General features: G+C 52.4%; 1 protein-coding gene across 2 annotated transcripts in view; it reads left to right on the top strand.

The window, feature by feature from the left end:
- The window catches only part of SH3PXD2B (SH3 and PX domains 2B), a 67,784-nt gene that overhangs the window by 32,094 nt on the left and 14,032 nt on the right, over window positions 1-21,658 (top strand). For both annotated transcript variants that reach the window (XM_030957346.1, XM_030957345.1), the window contains exons 4-6: window positions 6,036-6,112; window positions 10,916-11,007; window positions 18,266-18,291. In XM_030957346.1, the coding sequence (XP_030813206.1) occupies window positions 6,036-6,112; window positions 10,916-11,007; window positions 18,266-18,291 (195 nt within the window). The remainder of the gene's footprint in view (window positions 1-6,035; window positions 6,113-10,915; window positions 11,008-18,265; window positions 18,292-21,658) is intronic.

The following is a 21,658-nucleotide window of genomic DNA, read 5'->3' as shown; positions in this document are numbered from 1 at the left end:
CAGGGCTTGAGCTTTGGGGTCAGGGTTTGAGCTTTGGGGCCAGGGTTTGAGCTCTGAGCTTTGGGGCCAGGGCTTGAGCTTTGGGGTCTGGGCTTGAGCTTTGGGGCCAGGGTTTGAGCTCTGAGCTTTGGGGTCAGGGCTTGAGCTTTGGGGCCAGGGCTTGAGCTTTGGGGTCAGGGCTTGAGCTTTGGGGTCAGGCTTGAACTTTGAGCTCTGGGGCCAGGGTTTAAGCTCTGAGCTTTGGGGCCAGGGCTTGTCCCTTTCTGGGTGTTGGCACCACAGACCAGAGCCTGGTGGTGTTTGGATTTTCCTGGCAGCGCTCCTGCTGTGTGCCTGAAAAGCTTTGAGGGGAATTTGAAGTGCTTTTGGAGCTCTCTTCGCTGGCCTTGAGCCCCTGGCAGAGCTTTTCTGTGGTGCTGGAGCAGCTGTGGCAGCACCCAGCCCGTGGCTGGCACCAGCTGTGCCCTGGCAGGGCTCTGGGGCAGCTGCAGAGGGACAGAGGGACAGAGGGACAGAGCCCTGCTGGTGCCCAGCTGGGACATCACACCAGGGTCCCACCCTGGCGCAGGGCAGATGGAGACCCCAGGAAGGAAAGAAAGAAAGGAGGAGCAGAGCAAACAAATGAGCTCAGCTGGGGAGGGCTGTACCAGATCCTTCAGGAAACGGCTTTGCTGAGGAACGTGGAGCTTTCCAGGCTCCCTGCAGCCCCCGGGGCCTGGAGCAGCTCCTGGCCAGCTCTCCTGCCTGCCTGGAAACGTGAGCCCCAGCAAGGAGGGCTTGCCTGAGGCTGAGCTCACTCTGGCTGTAAAATTGCTTTTTAGGAAGATTGAGCAGTGAAGTCCTGAGTGAAGGGAGCAGGACAAAGGGGGTTTGGGGGGGTTGTTTTTAAAAGCAGAGTTAGCCCTGCTTGCTGCTCCCTCCCCAGCCCACCAGCCTGCTTGAGCTTTGGGGCCAGGGTTGAGTTTGAGCTCTGGGGCCAGGGTTGAGTTTGAGCTCTGGGGCCAGGCTTGAGTTTGAGCTCTGGGGCCAGGCTTGAGCTTTGGGGCCAGGGTTGAGTTTGAGCTTTGGGGCCAGGGTTGAGTTTGAGCTTTGGGGCCAGGGTTGAGCTCTGAGCTCTGGGGCCAGGGTTGAGTTTGAGCTTTGGGGCCAGGGTTGAGCTCTGAGCTTTGGGGCCAGGCTTGAGCTTTGGGGCCAGGGTTGAGTTTGAGCTCTGAGCTTCGGGGCCAGCATAACTCCCAGGATAACTGTGAGGATGCTTTAGCTCCCCACAAAACCTCTGTGAAGGCAATGGGAGAAAACCTGTCGCTGTCGAGGCAGTCATGACACAGGGCAGACACCACAAGCAGTCTCAGATGGCAACTCTTTATTATTGAACATGGCTGACTTTTTATACACTTTTTAATTGTTTGTGCTTCTTCTGCTTTAACTATTAGCTACAATAAGTCAACATAACACTATTGGTGAAAAGTTACAATGACTTCGACTAACTTTTTAAAAATACCTCGTTTTGCTGCAAAGTTCTCTTATCTTTCTTCAATTCTTCACTTCTTTCAGTCTCTTTAGTTACAACTTTAAAAAGAGCTCTTTATCAGCTTCTTCTTGCTTCTCAGCTTCTTCTCCTTTAGCTAACAAGCCTGCTGTTAACCCTTTGTACAAAAACTGATCCATTTTCCAGCTCTGGTACCTGACTTTGCTCAGTGCTGTTGCATCTTCCTGTGAGCTGGAGGTGGGACAAGGGTCCTAATTTGGATTTTGTGCTCTAATGAGATGGGATCTGTGCTGCAGCAGGTTTCAGGGCGGGCTGAACCCCTGCACAGAGCAGATGCACAGTGCAGGACTCCTGCAGACACCATCTCCTGTGCCTGATCGCCCATCCCAGCGATGGCTGGCTGCTCCAGGAGCTGGGATTAATTACGTGTGCATTCAGGGCTGCCTTTTCTCTGAGCTTGGAACCCGTGCTGGGGAAGGTCTGGATGTGATTTGAAGGTGCAGAGGAGTGAATTCTTTCCGTGGGGAGGGGGCAGAGCATGGGGGACTCCTTCAGGGTAGAGCAGGAGGCTCAGCTGCTTTTCCACTCCTGCAAGCCCTGCCTGGCTCCCAGCTGGGCTGCCCCGGGGGATGTTTGGGGTTCTCAGCCTGCTGCACATCCAGCCTTTGGCTCCACTAGTTTGCTACTTAAGGTCCTTCTGCCTGTTTTTTTTTTTTGGTTGTTGGTGGGTTTTTTGTTTTGTTTTGTTTTGGGGGTTTTTTTTGTGTTTTTCTCCTGTTTGTTTGTGGTTTTTTGGATTTTTTTGTTTGTTTGTTTGGGGTTTTTTGTTTTTTTCTTTTGTTAGTTTTGGGTTTTGGGGGGTTTTTTGGTGTTTTTTGTTTGTTTGTTTGTTTGTGTTTTGGGGGGGTTTGTTTGTTTGTTTGTTTGTTTTGGTTTTTGGGGGTTTTTTTCCCAATCTCCTTGCTCCCAGTACAGCTCCAGCTCTGCCTGGAGAATTCCCCCAGGAGGGAACAATTTGCAGAGCCCTGTGTCCCTGTTTTTTGTTTGTTTGGAGACATGAACCCCTCCTGTGGCCTGCCTGCTCTGGCTCACACTGCTGGAGACCCAAATTCTTTATCAGCTTTTCCCCAAGGTTCCTGACACTGCTCAGTCCCAGTGAAACCTGAGGCAATGGGGACCTGGCTGCATTTTTTTCCAGCCCCCACTTTAAGAGCTGCTCCATCAATTCTTGCTCTGGGTCAATCAGATAAAGCAAATCAGCCTTGATTACCCACGGAGGAGTTTGGTTCTTCCACTCCTGGGGAACAGATCCTTGCTGGCACCAGAGGAATTTTCATGGCCAGACAGAATCCTTTCAGTGGAGCTTTTTTTTCCCCTCCCTTTGTAGGGATTAACAGGTTTTTAAAGTCCAGAAAAAGCAGGCAGCACATTCTGGAGCGTGGGTGCTTGCACAGCCATTGTGTGTTGGAGCCTTATCTCAGCTGTCTTTTTCCAAAATCAACTTGTTTGACACATTCCTGGGTGATAAATGCTCCGTGCTCTCTCAGCTTTGTTTGTTTCTGTGAAGGACAGTGCATTTTCAGGGTATTTTTACAGTGTATTTTAGCACACTTCCTGCTGGAGGGAATTCCTGGTGCCAGCAGGGATGGAGCCTCACTGCTCATTGCTCATGCATGACATTATCTATGTAAATAAGAAAATCTAATTATTTCTGAGTCCTGGCATCGTGACAGGAGAGGGAGGCTGGGCAAATGGAGCCTGCAGCAGCTCTGGCCTTTGCAGCTGATGGAAAACCCCATCTCCATCAGAGCTGCCCCCCTTCCCCTCTCGTGTCCTTGGTGTTCCTCATCCTGGGGCAGGAGCAGTGCTGGGAGGGGCAAAATGGCTTTGGAATTGTGGAGCCATGGGATGGTTTGGGTTGGAAGGGACCTTGAAGGTCACCTCAGCCACCCCTGCCATGGCAGGGCACCTCCACTGTCCCAGGTGCTCCCAGCCCTGTCCAGCCTGGCCTTGGGCACTGCCAGGACCTGGCTGAGGAGCCTTCCAGCTTCTGGAAGCAGCCAGAAAAGCACCAGGGAGAGAGTTCTGGGAATGAGGAGGTGGGAGCCATCCCCTGGGGCTGCAGCATTGTTCAGGAGCTCTCTGCACTCCTGTGCTCCCCTTATGCTTTGTTGTCTTGGGCCATGGGAAGAGCCCCACTGGACAGAAATTCCCACTGGAATTCCCACTGCTGAAATTCCTGCCTAAATTCCCAGATTTAGGTCTGGGCCAAGGGAAAACCTGCCCAGGGAAATGCTGAAAGGTGCCCACCTCTCCCTTCCAGGGGGGAAGAGGTTTCCTGCTCTCTCCTGCCTGTCAGCTCGAGGGTTTCTATTGCTGGATTTGGCAGCACTGAAGGGCCTGCAATTATGTTAATTAGGCTTTTCGATTAAAGTCAGCTTTTTGTTAGGAAATAAACTTCCTTGTTGAAAAATACCAGCTCTAGAGCAAACGGAGAGAGGAGCTGGATTTCCTGCTGCTTCACATGCTCCATGCCTGGGCTAATTTAAGATCACTTGTGATGAATTTATTCCCCCCAAACTGTATTCTTTTTATTATTACTCACTAGCATATGTTTGTTAAACATTTCAATATTCCCACACCCAGAGCTTATTATTTCAGCCATTTCTGACCTACCCACCCAGCAGTGATTTCACTTTGGCAGGCCTAGAACCAGAACAGCCATTCCTTACCTCTGCCAGCAGAACTGGTGTGATCCATTCATCTTTTCAGCAATCATCATTCAGGCAGAATCCTCAGCAGCAAACACACTGGGATTGCTGATGCAAAGGCAAAACTTGATCATTCTCTTGTCAGATGCAAAATAATTGCTCAGGGCAAGGAATGGAGCTCCAGCCTGGGTGCTGGTCCCAATCTTCCCAGAGATATCCCCTGTTCCCAGGCTGTTCACCCTCAGAATAGGAGGAGATTGAATAGAGGGGGATTTTGTTCTCACTCTGTCACAAAGGCTGCCAGATTTGGCTTTCCTTGGCATGCTTTAGAGGGGATGCACTGCAGGGCAGAGCATTTCCCACCATCAGTGCCCCAGCCCTGCTGCCAAGGGCCCAGAAATGAGGAGCAATCCTGGGCTCAGCTGCCTGACGCCCTCCCTTCCCCTGCAGGGCAAGGATGGAGCTGCCTCTGCGTGGATCCAGTCCTGTTCCAAAGCATTAACTGAGCCTGGCAGGAGATTTGGCTCCTCCTGAAGGTTCTTGCTCGTGCTCTTTGCAAGCTGAAGTTGGCTTGGCTTTAGTTCATCTCTGCTTCAAAAATGCATTGGCAGCTCGCACAAGTCACCCGTGATGCAGCTCCTGGCCAAGTCAGGGAGAGGCACAGGGGGTGACCCAGCCCTGCATTGCAAACTGGGATAAATCACCCAGCCCTGGGGTTCACATTCTGATCAGTGACTCAGCCCTGCATTTCAATTTGCCAGAACCATGTGACCATTTTCCTGTGCCCTGTTCTTGGTAGCATCCAGCCCCTGGCTTCAGTAATTCCAGGGGGAAGGGGACCAAGGGACAAAGCCATGGTGTGACTCCCCAGGGGCTTTTTCCCTGCTCTCATGTGGTTTGCAAGGGTGGAGTGAGGGGCGTTTTTGGCTTCTGGCTTGCCCCGTGGTGACCCCTTTGATGAATGAAGGGGTTGTTGCTCTCCTGGGGTTCAGGGATGGGATTGGAAACCCAAACAGGCACAAAAAAGGCTTTCCTGTGGTATTGGAGCTGCCAGGAGGAACTTGAGGGAACTTCACTGCCACAAAGCTCAGTTTTGCAGGTGATGGTGGTGCAGAGCAGTGCCAGTTCCTGGAGCTTTGGGAAGTGCTCTGAAATGCTGCCAGCACCAACCCTTTTGATCAGGGATCCGTTTCACTGTCTGCTAATGGCTTTTGTCTCCTTAAACCAGGGAGGCTGTTCTCTGAGGGAGCAGCTTGAAGCATTTAGGACTCATTAGGCTTCAAAGGAAAGAGGCCTGTACCATAAACCAGAGGGGAGGAAACGGAGTGGCAAGAGGATCCCATTAATGCAGAACAAAAATAAACCCCAGACAGGAAGGAAAATTCTATAGGTCTGACTCAGAGCTGCAGACACTGTGGCTTCCAGGAGCTGCACAGGGAAAAACCCTCTGGGCTTGGCTGCTGCCCACACTGGACCTGGACACCCTGGACAATGGGACAAGGGATGTCCTGCAGCCTTTGCCAGGGATTCTGTCCAGCCCAGGCTTGCACAGCAGCAACCAGAGGGGTGTGATTTGGTGGGAGTGCTCCTCATCACTGGTGAGAGACCAGGGGGATGCAATTTGCTGGGAGCTGTTTCCTCTTCTCTCCCCTGGCATGTCCTTGCACTTGAACTGTGCCTGATTCTGGCGAGGTGTTTAATCCATATGAGGAAATGGGCTTTTCTTGGGTATGGTGCTTTTGGGAACAAGAGGGGCTGCAGGGAAAAGGTCCTGACAGAGTGATCCCAAAGAGTGCTGAGCTGACCTTGTGTCCCTGTCTCCTCTGGTGTTTCAGGGAAGATTCTGTTCCGCCGGAGCCACATCCGCGACGTGGCGGTGAAACGGCTGATCCCCATCGATGAGTACTGCAAGGTAAGGGGGCTCCAGATCACAGGGTCACACAGGATCACAGAATCACACACAGAAACACGCACAGGATCACACAGGATCACAGAGAATCACACAGAATAACACACAGAGCCACACAGAATCACACACAGAATCACACACAGGATCACACAGGATCACAGAGAATCACACAGAATAACACACAGAGCCACACAGAATCACACACAGAATCACACACAGAATCACACACAGAATCACATACAAAATCTCATAGAATTCACAGAATCACTGGGTTGGAAGAGACCTTCAAGACCATCGAGTCCAACCCAGCCCCAACAGCTCAACTCAACCCTGGCCCCCAGTGCCACATCCAGGCTTTGTTAAACACACCCAGGGATGGGGACTCCACCACCTCCCAGGGCAGAACATTCCAGAACTTTATCACCCTTTCTGTAAAAACCTTTTTCCTGATATCCAGCCTGTATTTCCCTTGGTGCAGCTCCAGGCTGTGTGCTCTGGTTCTGTCAGTGCTGCTGGAGAAAGAGCCCAGCCCCAGCTGAGCACAGGCACCTTTCAGGGGGTTGTAAAGAGTGATAAGGTCACCCTGAGTCTCCTTTTCTCCAAACTAAACACCCCCAGCTCCCTATCCTTGGACACCCACTAAGGACAATCCCAGCTTGGCCCAGCTCCATCCTGATGGGCTGACAGCATCTCCTGGTGTGCCAATGCTGTCCTGATGCCTCCAGGGGCTGCCTGGAGCAGAGGCTGGGCAGAGTTACAGCAATAAATAGGTTTTTATGAAAAGCCCTTCACAGGACACACCTTGGGCAGTGCCAGAGCCCGGCCGTGGCTCCACCCCAGATGGATCCTGGCCACGAGTTCTCACACTTTGATAAGTTTGGGTCCATTTCCATCCTGGGGTTCAGTGTCCAGTTCCAGCCCCAGGTGATGCAGTCCCACCCTCCCAGGTTGCTCCCCTCCATTCCCTGCTGTTTGCACTTTTGGGGCTGAAGCTGCAGCGGTGTCCTTGGTTGTGGGGCTGGAAAAGGATTGTTCTGTGGGGCTGAGCTGTGAGCAGAACTTGCTGACACTTTGTATGGAGTGCAGAGTTCTGTACCAATGCAGTGCAGAGTCTGGGAAATAGGAAAGCTCAGACTGAAGGCATCGAGAGCTCGGGGAGGGTGGCTTAGCCCCTGCTATCAATCCCTTTTTGGATTAAAGCCCACCCATGGTTTAGCTTTTCTCTCCTTGTGATTCCTGCAGGGGGCTTGGGGGCCAGGCCTTGCAGGGACAGAGGTGCCCAGCCCCACTGCAGTTTGCTCCCTGCTGCTTTGCCTCCCTCCTGTCCCTTCTCCAGCTGCAGAGCAGAGCCAGCTCTGGAGGGGCTGGGCAGGACCTGGCTGTGTCCATCACCACAGGTCTGCAGTGAAATGGCTCCATGCAGGGCTTGGTTTGAAGCTCTTCAGGGAGCCTTTTCTTTCCCATCTTTTGGGAAAACACCTCCTGTTTGATGTGGCAGGCAGCACTTGAGGCTCTAGGATGGTGGGGTGGCTCCAAACTGGGATGCAGGCTCCAGTTACTGGTTACAGAACCAGGGTAAGATGAGCTGTACCTCAGAAAATTATTGGAACAGAGAGAAGGCTGAGACAATTTGCTCCATACCCTTGAAGGATATAAAACTGGGCTGAAGTGTAAGGGAAATTATGATTTTAGGGCAGATTTTTTTTGGCAGGGGAAACAAAATCCTGAAGTCCACGATGAACTATTTTCACACAAATCCAGCGTGCCGCATCTCATCATGTCAAAATCATGCTTTGGTGCTTGCAGCAGCCACGGTAGGACTGGTACCTCCAAAATCCAGTCTGAAATTTATGCCAAGGCTGTAAAACCCGCGGGAGAGATGGGGAAATGGTAAAATCCCCACGCCATCCCTGAGGTGAGGGAGGTGTGGCGGCGCCTGTGTGTGGTGGGGGAGGCTCTGGGGTTTGAGGCTCAGCCAGGCCCCTGGCAGGGAGGAATAACAACCCCAGGTGTGACATGTTCACAGGGGTCTTATGTTGAAGGAAGAGATGAGGATCTGACTCCATGTTTCAGAAGGCTTGATTTATTATTTTATGATATATGTTACATTAAAACTATACTAAAAGAATAGAAGAAAAGGTTTCATCTTAGAAGGTTAGCTAAGAATAGAATAGAAAAGAAAGAATGAATAACAAAGGTTTGTGGCTCGGACAGAGAGTCCGAGCCAGCTGTGCCGTGATTGGCCATTAATTAGAAACAACCACATGAGATCAATCACAGACCCACCTGATGCATTCCACAGCAGCAGATAATCAATGTTTACATTTTGTCCCTGAGGCCTCTCAGCTTCTGAGGAAGAAAAAACCCCAAGGAAGGATTTTCCATAAAAAGATGTCTGCGACACCCAGGGATGGAGTTGGACTGGGAAATGCATCCTGACAGCTCTGCAGAGGGGCTGCAGATGAGCATCACTGCAGGCCAGGAGAGCAGATGAGTGCTGGAGGTGTGATACAGGGTGTGCTCTGAGCTGTCCTGGGGGAGCTGATGGTGCTTGGCCACTGAACTGTGTCACTGCACAGACAGCCACGGCCATAAATTCCGTTTTGGGGAAGAAAACGTCCCTCAGTGATGAAATGCTGCAGCTGCCTCTTGCAGAGCAATGCCATTAGTGGCATAAAATATAATGAAGCCATTTGCCTTAACAAGAGGAAGGTAATGGCTGATGTTCTGTGACCCACTTAGGGAGCTGTGCTCTCCTCCTCCCATTAATGCATCACCCAGGAGTCCCCAGCTCTCCCTCCTGGCCTTGAGCTGCTGCTGCTTACCCGGAAAGCAGCTGGGCTGAGCTGCCTCTGGGGCTGCAGAGATGGGAAATGAGCAAGGGATTAGCAGGAGGAAGCTGTGAGAGGAAGTTTTTCTTTATTGCCACCTCCTCTGGGGGAAGTTGGGTGTTTTCGTTCTCTGGGAGAGCCCTGCGAAGAGGATGGGTGAGATTTGGGGTGGAAGCAGGGAACAGGACCAGAGGGGAACCACTGCTTTCACAGGGCTCTGTTCCAGCTCCTGTTGTACTGGAAAATGTGGCAATTTAAGGTAAAGTGCAGGAAAAGCAGTGAAGGAATCAGAGCAAACTGGTAAGAGCAATGAGTTGCTAAATGAGACTTGGGACGACCGTGGGATTGGCAAGGAGAGGGAGCAGAGGCCTGAAATGTCTTCTCATTGCTCCAGTTTATTCTCTTTGGTCTTCCCGTGGTGTGGGATCTGCCTTCCTCCTGTCTGAGGGATTTTGGGAAGGTGTCAGAGGGGGTTGATGGAGGAGTGGTGATGCTCTACCCCAGAGAGACTGGGTGGCCCACTGAGAATGCTGCTGCCCTGAGAAAGGCAACAAAATCCTTTCTCACTGCCTGCAAAATGGATTTTAATCCAACAAGGATCCTCTGTCTTTGGTCATTTCCCCTCAGGCCTGCAGGAAGGGTGGGAAAGGTGACTTTGCTGTGGCTCCAGCACCAAAGCTGTGTCCTGCTTTGGCTGGCAGGGCCAGAGGTGGGACAGACAGACATCAGGCTGCTTGTGCCTCTGTTTCTGTGGCCAGCAGGACAGCAGCGTGGCCTGCTTGGCTCAGCAGAGCCAGCTCTAGGTGGGCTTCCTTCCAAACGTGCTGGGAAAGGAGCTGTGGGCTTTGTGTCTCCTCCTTCCAGCCCAGGCTGTTCTCTGGGATCATCCCCTCCTTCCAGAGGGCACAGAGCCTTCTCCAGGCCACAAAATCCCAGGGATTTGGCAAGGGAAAATCACTTAGATCATGGGATGCTGGAGCTGGGGAGTGGTACCACATGGGAATGGCATCCATGCAAAACCTGATATTTGAATAGCCCTTCCCCGGGCCCAGAAGCCGTGGAGGGAGTGGTTTTCTCTCTGCTGTGTCTCACATGATGCTGTTCAGTCTGGCCCATGATTAGTGGTCGGACAGGCTGCTGTGCTGGCACTGCTGCTCAGTGGCTGGAATGGCTTTGGGGCCAGCCCTTGGGGCAGTGAGGAGCCACAGCTGATCTCTGTGGTCACCCCGAGGCTCTGCTGCTGTGGTTTTGTCTCCAGGACAGAAATGAGGGGAGATTTGCTTTGCCCAGGGGGCTGTCACGGGACTGCTGGGACAGCAAACAGAGCAGAGGGGGAATCGTGCAGAAAACTGGTTATAAATCTGCTCCTGCTCAGGCTGCAGCTCTGCTCCCTGATCTTAAATACTCCATTTCTCCACTGCCCTCCCAGCCAGGCACTCTCACCCTGCAGGTCCCACTGTTGAAGCTTTTTTGCAAGAGATTCCTTGAAGGGAAAGAAGCAGAGGGAATTTCACATCTCCTGCAGCACAGCAGCCTCCCAGCCCTGGTGTCTGTGCTCTTGCCTCTCTTGCTTCTCTCGCTGCCCCTTCCCAAGCTGCCATTGCCCAGGGGAGCATTTTTAGGCTGTGCTGGGGTGGCACTGAGAGCCTGCCACGTGTAAAGTGCCCAGCCTTTCCCAGGGATGGCTGCTCCAGGCTGGCAAATGGAGCTGGGAGGCTGCATGGGCTCCCAGCCTCTGGCACAATGTCTGCCCCAAAGGTGCAGCTGGCTAAGCAGGGCCTGGGCAGTCTCTGCTTCTTTTTCTTTAGTCTGACTGCAGCAGGGTGGGGTGGTGGGTGGGACAGGGGCTCTCTGGGTCTGCTGTGCTGGGAACCCCTTGGGGGCCACTGGTGTCCCAGGTCCCTGCACTGCCAGGGCTCCTGGCACGGTGTGGGTGCTGCTATCAGCAATGTGCGTGTGTGTGTTTGCTCCTCAGGCTCTGATCCAGCTGCCCCCCTACATCTCCCAGTGTGAGGAGGTGCTGCAGTTCTTCGAGACACGGCCCGACGACCTGAGCCCCCCCAAAGAGTGAGTGGGTGGGTGTGCCACTGCTGGGGGGGCACAAACTGGGAGGGGGGACACCAACTGGGATGGTGGTGAGACACAAACTGGGATGGTGGGGAGGCACAAACTGGGATGGTGGGGAGGCACAAACTGGGATGGTGGTGAGACACAAACTGGGATGGTGGGGAGAAACTGGGATGTGATGAGACAAACTGGGATGGTGGGATGCAGACTGGGATGGTGAGATGCAAACTGGGATGTGGTGAGGCACAAACTGGGATGTGATGAGGCACAAACTGGGATGTGGTGAGGCACAAACTGGGATGTGGTGAGACACAAACTGGGATGGTGGGGAGGCACAAGGTGCCTTGAGCTTGCTGATACCCAGCCCTCTGGTGTTCGTGAGCAATTCCCTTGCGAGTCACAGATCTGGGATTTGGACCCTTTGGTGCAGAGGCTGTGCAGCTCAGTGTGGACACCTTTCTCCAGTGGGGAAGTGGAAACACTTCTCTGGGACCCCGTGAAGTGTTGGTGTCTTCCTGAGCCTCTTTCTCCTTGCAAATAGCACTCTCAGGAGCATGATCAGCCTGAAGAGCCTCACTTCACACATTTGCACCACCTCTGCCTCGTTGGAAGGCCATTTCCCTCCCCATACCCACGAGCCCCATCCATAACCACTCTCCAGAGCCTCTCCATGCAAACCCAGCAAGGTTTTCAGGGAACCTTACACAACTCAGTGTGGTTCTGAGTCTTGTGACTGTGAGCTGCTCTGGCCAGGAGCCACCCATCCATCTCCTGCTGATCACGAGCAGCAGGAATCGGAGCGGCCTCCTCCGTGTGCTGCCCTGCTGCTCTGCCTTCCCCTGCTGCCTGTGACAGGGCTCCTGAGCGCTGCAGGAGCCTGGCTGACTGTCAGGGGAAAGGCAATAAATTGATTTGACACCACTCTCTATTGGAAGGGTGTGGAGGTAGATAAAGGGATTTTGTTTTTCTCCCCTGAGCAGCAGCTGAGCCTGTCAGGTCTCCAGCTCAGTACGGTGCTTGTGTGTTCTACATCTTCTCCCTGCATTTTTGATTATTTTTGTTCCCTCTCTCAATTCCCCCTTCCCCCATCCCTGCTTTCCTCCTTTGGCTCCTGTTTCTATTGCCTTGGCCTGTCATCATTTCTCCTGCAGCTCGTGGTCACTGATGAGATTGGTCTGAGAGCCCCAGAGCCCATTAACTAATTGCTTGCTGTCTCTGATGCTCTCATCTGTCCTGCCCAGCTGTTGCTCACCACTTAACCTGCTGCTCCAGGGGTCATCCCTCAGGGAAGGTCATCCCTCAGGGGCAAGCAAGGGACACCAGGACAAGATGAGCTTGCAAGGACATCAGAGGAGGGGGTATCACAGGGTGGGGCTGCTTTGGGATGTCTGTGCAGGGATCTTTGAGCCCTGCATGAGGAGGAGGAGCTGCTCTGCAGTGGGAGTCAGGTCTTGGACCCACCTGCAGTGAGGGACCTTCAGCCACAGGGGATGGAAGGGCAGCTTCAGTCTTGTACCCTCTCTCCTCACCTGTATTTTGTTTTTTAGGCTGAGCCAGAAATGAGGCAGGGTGGGCACTGTGGCCAGGGCATTCAGGTGTGGGGGGAGACCTTTGGGGCAGCCCTGTGAGCTGCTGTGCCTGCAGCTGGAGCTCCCAGCCCTCTGTCCTTGCAGCCATCAGTGCCAGTCCTCTGTCACCTCCCTGCTTTGGGTCTGAGACACGAGGGACTGCCTGGAGCCCAGTCCCACACATGATTTTGTGGTGGGACAATCCACGGGGTCCTGGGTGCAGAATTCAGTGAGTTTGTGAGTTTTGACCACTGCAGGGCGAGCAAGTGATGCTGAATCCAGTGGTGGTCATGTTGCCTGCCCCTCTCCATGGAGAATGTGCTGCTTCCCTTCTCCCCCTCTCCATGGAGAATGTGCTGCTTCCCTTCTCCCCCTCTCCATGGAGAATGTGCTGCTTCCCTTCTCCCCCTCTCCATGGGGAATGTGCTGCTTGCCTTTCTCCCCCTCTCCATGAGGAGATCCAAGCTTGCAGCCCACAGAGGGACCCAGTGGGTGCCCCTTGTCCCTTTGCCTCCATCAGCCAAACCCTGCAGCATCTCAAGGACGTCCCCGTTGTGTCCCCATCCCATTCCGAATGCCAGAGGGGTATTTATTAGCTACACTTCAAAATGCTAATGAATCCAAGTCCTTGACTGTGTCCTCTGGAGGGGCTGGGAGCCCATTCCCAGGGCCTGGAGTGCTGCCAGCTCAGCACTAAGGAGATGGGAGCTGTGATAGACGGCTGGGCTGGATCAGACGTGACGGCGTGTCTGGGGCTGGGCCGGATGTCATCCCTCATCCAGCACTGAAACATTCTGCTCTGGGAATCTGAATGGGAGCCAGGCCATGGACTGAGTGGGGGAAAGGGGAAAAAAAAGGAAAAAAAAGAAAAGGAAAAGATTTTTATGTGCTGGATGGCTGAAAGGTGGGGATGAGGGAGGGGAAGAGGATGGGTCAGCCACTCTCATGGGGCCCTCCTGCTCCCTGTTCCTTCCCTGGGCTTACCTGGCTGACCCCTCTGCTCACCCCTGCCCACGAGGGTGCAGCTGGTGCCAGTGAAGGGGACGTGCCTGTGAGTGCTGTTGGATCCACGCTGTGCTTGTTCTGTCTGGGGGCAGGTGGGGCTTCACCCAACTCACTGCACCCCAGGATGTCCAGCCCTGCCAGGGCCACAGCTGGCTGCAGCCCGTGGAGCTCTGCTGAAATGCAGCCACTGGAATTCTGGTTTAAATGCAGTCAGTCCTTGGAATTCTGGTTCAACTGCAGTTCATGGAGCTCTGGTTTAACTGTAAGTCATGGAATTCTGATTTAACTGCATTTTGTGGAGCTCTGGTTTAACTGCAGTTTGTGGAATTCTGGTTTAACTGAAGTTCATGGAATTCTGATTTAACTGCAGTTTGTGGAGCTCTGGTTTAACTGCAGTTCATGGAATCCTGGTTTAACTGCAGTCCTCGGAATTCTGGTTTTAACTGCAGTTTGTGAAATTCTGATTTAACTGCAGCTCTTGGAGCTCTGGTTTAACTGTAAGTCATGGAATTCTGAGTTAACTGCAGTTCATGGAATTCTGAGTTAGCTGCATTTTGTGGAGCTCTGGTTTAACTGCAGTTCTTGAAATTCTGGTTTCAGTACAGTTTATGGAGCTCTGCTTTAACTGCAAAGGGTGAATTCGGTCCTTGGTTCTGGCAGTGTTTGGGAATGGAAAGAGGAGGTTGGACAGCCCCAGCCTTTCTCTCCAGGCCCCTGTGGTGTTGTTTCCCCCAGAGCTGGAGCTCTCCCTGGGCTGAGCCAGGGCTCTCCTGCTTCTCCTGCTCCCTTCAGCAGCCCTGTGCTGCACATCACGAGCAGCCCTCAGCCCTTCCCAACCTCCCCCTGCCCTCCAAGGGAGAGGAGAAGGCTCAAACTCTGACTTTATTCCCCCTCCTTCCACCACTGCTCCCAGCTGGGCAGGATGTCACAGCCAGGCGGGGAGGTGAGACAGGAATCTCAGCATTTAGTGGGTGGAAAAAGGAGGTGAAGCCCTCCCTCCATGCCCTCTTTCCTCATCCCCAGCTTGTCCTGTGTCCTGGAGAGACCACATCAAACAGGAGAGCAGGGGGAGGTGGCAGGGTTTCTCCTGGCAGTGACAATTGGTGGCTTTTGTGATGTGGATCCCTGTCCTGCAATCTCTGCACTGGAATTACCCCACTGCTTCCAGCTCACAGGGCTGCCCAGTGTGGGGCAGAAAGAGGCTGAATCCAGAGGAGTTTGTGAAGAGCAGTGGGGGAAGGAAGAGAAGAGAAATGCTTATGGAAAAAGAAACCTCTGGGAAGTCAGCAATCTGGGGGATGTGGGATTTTTCTCCTCAGTGTTGGATGGAAGCCCTGCAGCTTCAAAGAGCAGAAGTCATCAAATTCCTGCTCCCCACGTCTCTCAGCAGGTCTGAGCAGCGCAGGATGCTGAGGTGGGAGGTTGCTGTGTGCTCCCCTGAGCTCCCCCCAGCCCTTTGCTGGTTTTAACCACAGCAGAGGGGCTGGAATAAGGCTGGGGAGGTCTGAGGGGCTGGGCACAGAGCCACTGCTGAGTCAAGGCATTCAGCTGCTCCCTCCTCCAGCTCAGTTTCAGCTCTGGGACATCAGGGAGCCCAGGTTAACTCTGTAGAGAAGCAAGGCCCTAATAATTATTAATAAATTATTAATATGAATGACTAACTAGTTATTAATCTTACCAAGCAGTTATTTGTTCACTGCCCACAGTTACAAGTGGTTAACTCTGTAGAGAAGCAAAGCCCTAATAGTCATTGATAAATTATGAATATTAATGATTAACTAGTTATTAGTATTACCAAGCAGTTATTTATTCACTGCCCACAGTTAAAGTGAGGTGTGGTGGGGAAGGGGCAGTCGTGGTGCTGTTCCCACCCTGGCCATGAGAAACCTCTTCAATTAAAAGCATTTTTCTCTGGGTTTTTTGGTGAGCTGAGCAGCCCCTCATGTATAACACACTTATAAAAGTTGTTCCTTTGAACTTTGTCCCTACTCTAGGACGCAGGGGCTGCATGAAGCTACCCCAGCAGCTTTTGCTGGTGGACCAGAGACCCATGAGTTGGTGGATGTTGCTTTGGATAAGGATTCTTGCTGGCTTGTGGCTTTGGGGTCGTGTCCTGCTCTGCAGAGAGATCACAGCTCGTACACAGAGTTGTTTGTTTTGCATTGCTGCTGATCCCCACGTGCACGTTCACCAGGAGCTCAGGCTGATCCCAGCTCCAGAACAGCCTCCTCCTCCTTCTGCTGAGAGCTGGCTGTCCTGACAGCAGGCAGAAATACCCATTTCTGCAGAGCCCTGCTGTGTGCCAGCTCCCTGGACAGGCTCTGGCTCTTGTGAGCTCCCAGGGCAGGTTCTGAGCCTGAGGGCTCAGCTTGGCCAGCTCTGCAATGGCCCTGGAGTGTGGGGACAGGGGCTCCTTTCAGTGCTGCTGGAGCATTTGCTAAACATCACTTCTCCCAAACAAGGGCTCTCTTGTCCCCTGTTCCTTGCCTCCATAAATCTTGCAAACATCTCCAAGCTGGCTGAATGCTTAGGAGATGAAGCCCCTGCTGACAGCTATTTTGGTGGCATTACTGTGTTACAGCAGGACTTTTTTTTTTACAAGAGAGGTTGTTTTTTATATGAGGGAGATGTTTTCTTGGAATGCTGACCTCAGATCCGTCCTGTTTGATGTGGCTCCTGTGTGGGTTTGCAGCAGCTGCAGTTGTTTTCCTTCTGTTGGGTTTCCAGTCCTTCACCCATTCCACCAGCAGGGCCAGTGCTGAGGTCCCCAAAGCCACATTTGGGGGCGCTTTTCTCCTGTGAGTCCCACTGCAAGGTGGGTTTTTCTGTGTGACAACCTCAGGGCCACCTCCCTGCAGCTCTGGGGCCTGCCTGGCCCAGCAGCCACCAAATGTGCCTTAGGAAAAACTTTATAAACTCAAGCCAGCTTGTAACAGCTCTTCTTTAGACCTGGCTTTATAATTAATGGCCTTTAATTAACATTTCTTGCCTGAATTATCACCCTGTAAGTCCATGAAGAATTTCAGTGTCCCCAGCATCCTGCAGTGAGTAGTTTAACAGTTTGTCTTACAGGTTGTTGAAAAGCAGCCTCTTTGTATTTGGTTTTAATTTATTTTTAAAGTCTGCTCACTTTGCTCAACCTCTGTGCTCCCCATCTCACTCCTTCCCACCCTTGGATCCTCAGGGATGCAGCCTAGAGAAGATGCTTGAGAAACTTGACTCTCTTTTCATAAAAAAAAAACATGTCATTGAATGTGCAAAGAGTTCTCCATGTGTCAGAGTTTCCTTTCAGGGGATTGTGAGGTTCTTGAAGGACACTGAGCTGAGCCCACTGAGGCTGTGGTGTTGGCTCAGAGCTTTAAGCGAGGCTCCAGTCACACAGCAGCCCTTGCCTTCAGCACTCTGGGAAGCAGCTGGAGAAGCATTCCTGGCTTTTTCCACCTCTGTGGGGCTGCTTGGTGTCCTCCTGTGCCAGCTGGGCATTGGTGCTTTGTAACTGTGCCGTGGCTGCTGGGGGGCTGCAGCTAAATGGGATTTACAGTGGAAGGCAGAGGGCTTTTTCCTCCCCTTCTGCTGGGGCCATGAGTTTCCATGGAGCTGTGCATGTGAGCTCTGCTCTGCCCTTCTCTGCTCCACAGGGATGCGAGGAGGAGGAGGAGGAGATGCTGCCAGGAGTTTATTGCTGTTTCCTGTCTTGTCTGAGCTCCTGTCCCCTCTGAGGTGCTTGGGCCAGGGCTGCTGCTCTTCAGACCTGCAGCTCTTTGTGTCGCTGCCAGGAACATCCCAGCAGCAAAGTGGAATTGCAGCTCCTTCCTTGCCCCCTCACTCAGAGGGAGCAGCCAGGGAGGGGAAGCAGGGGATGAGTTACAGTGATGGGTTTAGCAGAAGGCAGGGCAGGAACTCCAGTTATTCCCATCACCACCTGCTGATCTCCAGCCTGCTCATCTGGCCTTGCTTTGCCTCCCTTCCCTGTGGCACCTCTGACCTGGGGGAATTTTAATGGGGATTATTAATTAACTCTGATTTAGCTCTGTAAAGAAATCTTTGGGATGCTCTGTCCCAGATTCCCCTGTTGGTCTCTGCACCTGGGACGTGGTGCTCAGGTCTCTGCACATTCTGTGGTCTCTGAACTCAACAGGCTCCAGTTTCTGTAGCAATGTCCTGTTTGTTTCCATTCCATCTTGGCTGCATTTTATTTTATTTTATTTTCTATTTTATTTTATTTTCTATTCTATTTTCTATTTTATTTTCTATTTTATTTTCTATTTTATTTTCTATTTTATTTTCTATTTTATTTTATTTTATTTTATTTTATTTTATTTTGTTTTGTTTTGTTTTGTTTTATTTTATTTTTTTTATTTTATTTTATTTATTTTTTTTCATTTTATTTTATTGGCACTTCCAGGGATGAGTGCCCAAGGGGGTACCAAGTGCCTCAATGGAAGTTGCAAGGCCAGGCCAGCAGCCAAGCTCAGCCTGGGAAGGACAAAACATTAAATAATGAAATGCAAGGAGGGGGGCAGGGGCTGTTTGCAGGTGGGTGATGCCCATGGGGACAGTGGCTGGTTGAGGAGGGTCAGTGGCCCCACCAGAGCCAGCACTGTGTGCTCTCCTGGGTGGGTTTGTCACTCGGCCAACACCCAACTGTCCCCTCACTCTGCTGACACTCTTCTTCTCTTTTTCAGGGAGCCCATTGGGAAGAAGAGGTCTGGTAAGGAATTCTTTCCTCTCTGCTGGTTACACCAACTCCTGCTCCCACCCTCAGCCCAGCTCTCCTGCTGTGGGGCAAGGTCCCACCCCATGGCCCCCATCCCATATCCCCTGAGGCTCTGTGGGGCTCCCAGCCCCAGGGCCCCCATCGCATACCCCTGACCAAGGTGGGTCAGATGCCCACAGCTGCCAGCACTGCCCTGGAGGTGCTGTGAGCACTGCTGGACCCCCCAGTGCATCCCCTCCCTGCCTCATGCCTTGTCTCCCCTCCTTTTGTTCCTCATCAGGGATTATCCAGAGAACGGCCTCTTTCCTGCACAGAGGTACTAACAGCTGCTCCTGCCCTGCTCTGCTCTGCCTTTCTCGGGGGACACCTGCTCAGCTGGGGGGCAGGAAGCTTGTCCCCCTTGCCAGAGGCTGTCACATCCCCTGTGCCTTTCTGTGGTGGCTGGTGGACACGGCGTGGTGGCACAGCGGCTGGGGCTTGGCTCTTGGTGCAGCTCCACGGGCAGGGGACGTGCCCCAGGTCCTGCTGAAGGTCTGCAGGGCTGGGGATGAAATATTTCAGGAGTTCAGAGAAAAGTCTGAGGTGCCAGGGGGGCAGTGTGGGGCTGGAAGTCTCCTGGGACAGGTGGATGTTCTCCTTCAGCATGGCACCAGCTGGGAGCCTTGGGAAGGTGGTGGGGTTGGGATGCTCTGCCCTTGCTCCTCAGGAGAGGGGGACATCTCTGAAACACCCCCTTGTCGGTGTGGTTTAGGGTTGTTTGAGCTTCCCAAAAAGAGCAGGCGACAGGAATGGAAGAGCCTTTGATCCATGGGTTAAGGAGGGATCTTTCAGCTCCTGGAGCTGCAGAAGGTATAAAAGTGATGTGAGGTTCTTTGGGAATGAAGGTCTGAGCTTTGGCTGCATGGAGATCCTGCTGAAATCGGTGGTGGGAAGGATTTTGGCCAGAGAGCTGGCACTGCCATCACCTGTGTGAGCAAACGCACTCGTGGGTGAGTGGGTTCCCCTTGCAGGAGGCAGGAGAGGCACAGGAGGGACTCAAAGACTCCATTCCCTTTCCCAGTGGAGCTGCAGCTCATCCCTCCTCCAGGAGCTGATGTCTTCACTGAGGCTGGTGGGAGGATGTGGTGGTGTTTGCAGGGGTCCCAGGACGAGGGAAGAGATGAGAATCTTGACTCCATGTTTCAGAAGGCTGATTTATTATTTTATGATATATATTATATCAAAAGAAAGTGATATATTAAAACTATACTAAAAGAATAGAAGAAAGGATTTCATCAGAAGGCTTGAAAGGAATAGAAAGGAATGGAATGATAATAAAATCTTGTGACTGACCAGAGGGTCTGAGACAGCTGGGCTGTGATTGGCCATTAATTAGAAACAACCACATGAGACCAATCACAGATGCACCTGTTGCATTCCACAGCAGCAGATAACCATTGTTTACATTTCATTTCTGAGGCCTCTCAGCTTCTCAGGAGAAAAATCCTAACAAAAGGATTTTCCATAAAATATGTCTGTGACAGTAGGATGCAGGTGGGAAGCTCTGGTGGTGTTGGTGGCTCCTGGGTTTGATCTGCTCTCATGGGCTGAGTGCTCTCCTGTGGGGCTCACAGGGTTTTAACCTGTTCAAACCTTTGACAGCATTTTCTGCTCAGTCTCTGACTGCTCTCTGTCCAAGCAGGACATTGGGATGGGCATTTTAAACCCTCATGAGCCATTTGCCAGCACAGCCTGGCTCTGTTCTGAAGTGCTGGGGACAAGAGAAGGGGAAGCTTCTCTAGGATTGAGAAGAGGAAAAAAAATTCTGCTGCATAACTCAGTTCAATGAGGGCAAAATTGAATTTAAGGACGCTGCCTGTTAGAGAAGCAGGAGTTCTCCACAGAGAAGGAAGAGTTTGGATAACATCCAAGCTCTGGCAGGGCAGGATGTGCTGTTCTGGCCCTGGCAGCAGCCACCAGGGAAAGGTGTTTGCTCTCAGTAACCTTACACAGGCTTGATGCCTCGTGCCAGACATGTTCAGAGATTCATCCCACTGCCTTGCATTTCCTGGCAGCAGAAACAGAATTGGGTTCAGCTGCTGTCACCCCAACTCCTTCTACACCTTGAGGAAATCCCTGGTGGCTCATTGGGTCCTCAGGCCAGGCCTGCTTTGAGGTAACAAATGTGCAGCAAGGCACAAAAAACACTCCTTCAATCCAGATGTCCCTGAGGAGGGGTCATCCAACAGCTGCTAACAAACAACAGTCACGAGGATTGTCCAGAGAGCAATTTCCCAATTGCCTGAGAGGGGGTGAACTGCTCTGGAGTAGTGCTGGAAAGAGCTCTGAGGTGCTGGGTTTGGAAATGGGATTTGAGCAAACACTGGCATGCAGAGTGGGTTAAAGTGCTGCTCCTGTGGTGACCACGAGACTCAGGTGCCATTTGGAGTTTCGAGGAGGGCCCGGTGTGTGTGAGCACTGGAAATAAAATCTGCTTTCTTTGCTTAGCTTTTTGTACAGCACTCGTAATCCCACCTGGCTGAGCCTGAGGCGTGGGCTCTGCACAGCTTGCAGGGGGTGGATTATCCCAGACTCTGGGGCTCTGCCTTGGGCCCTGATTTAGGTTTGTCTAAAAGCAGCCGTGCCATCAGTCCCCTGACTGTTGGAGCGTTTCTGTTCTCTCTGCCTCTCACAGAAAGCACAGATGGAGAGCCATGGCTTGGTGCAGGCGAGCCTGGAACTGCCTCCAGAGTTTATATTTGGGTGGAGCTGCCCAAGGAGGCTGGCAGAGACCTCAAATGCCCCTTTGCCAGTTTGCTTTTAGCTGCTTTCTTGTGTGCCCACGTCCCTTTTGCTGTGCTGGGGAATGTCCCTGCAGTGTTTGGGCTGAGGAGAGGCAGTGAAGGAGACACAGGGGAGCTGTCTGAAACCCCACTGGTGGATTTCTATGGTATTTCCATGTGATTGTTTTCCACATTCTGGAAGAATCCCTGGGGAGATGAGAGGGTTTGCAAAGAATTCAGCAGAGCCTTCAGTGCCCATTTCAGTGAGAGCAGGAGGAAAGTCCATCCCCCTTGCAGTACTGCTCATCCCAAACCCCTCAGGGCTGGGACAAGAGGGGCTGCCCTGAGAGCCCTGGATCTGAGCCACACAGGCAGAGGAGGAAGGGACTTTATCCAAAGAATGACATTTCTGGGAGATGCATTAGGCCAGGGCTGGAGTGTACAACAGGCTTCAAACCCAAATACCTGTGCCCCTAATTCAGTGCTGAGCTCTGTGTTTCCCTCTGGGAGCACCAATGGCCAAGCTCTGTCAGGAGCTCCTCACTTTTGGCACTTGCAAAGCCAGGGAAAGGAAAGGAAAGGAAAGGAAAAAAGGAAAA

The sequence above is a fragment of the Camarhynchus parvulus genome, chromosome 13 (genome assembly GCF_901933205.1).
Source record: "Camarhynchus parvulus chromosome 13, STF_HiC, whole genome shotgun sequence".
Classification (NCBI taxonomy): Eukaryota; Metazoa; Chordata; class Aves; order Passeriformes; family Thraupidae; genus Camarhynchus; species Camarhynchus parvulus.
Note: the sequence above shows the minus strand (reverse complement) of the source record. Positions and strands in the feature narration are given on the sequence as shown.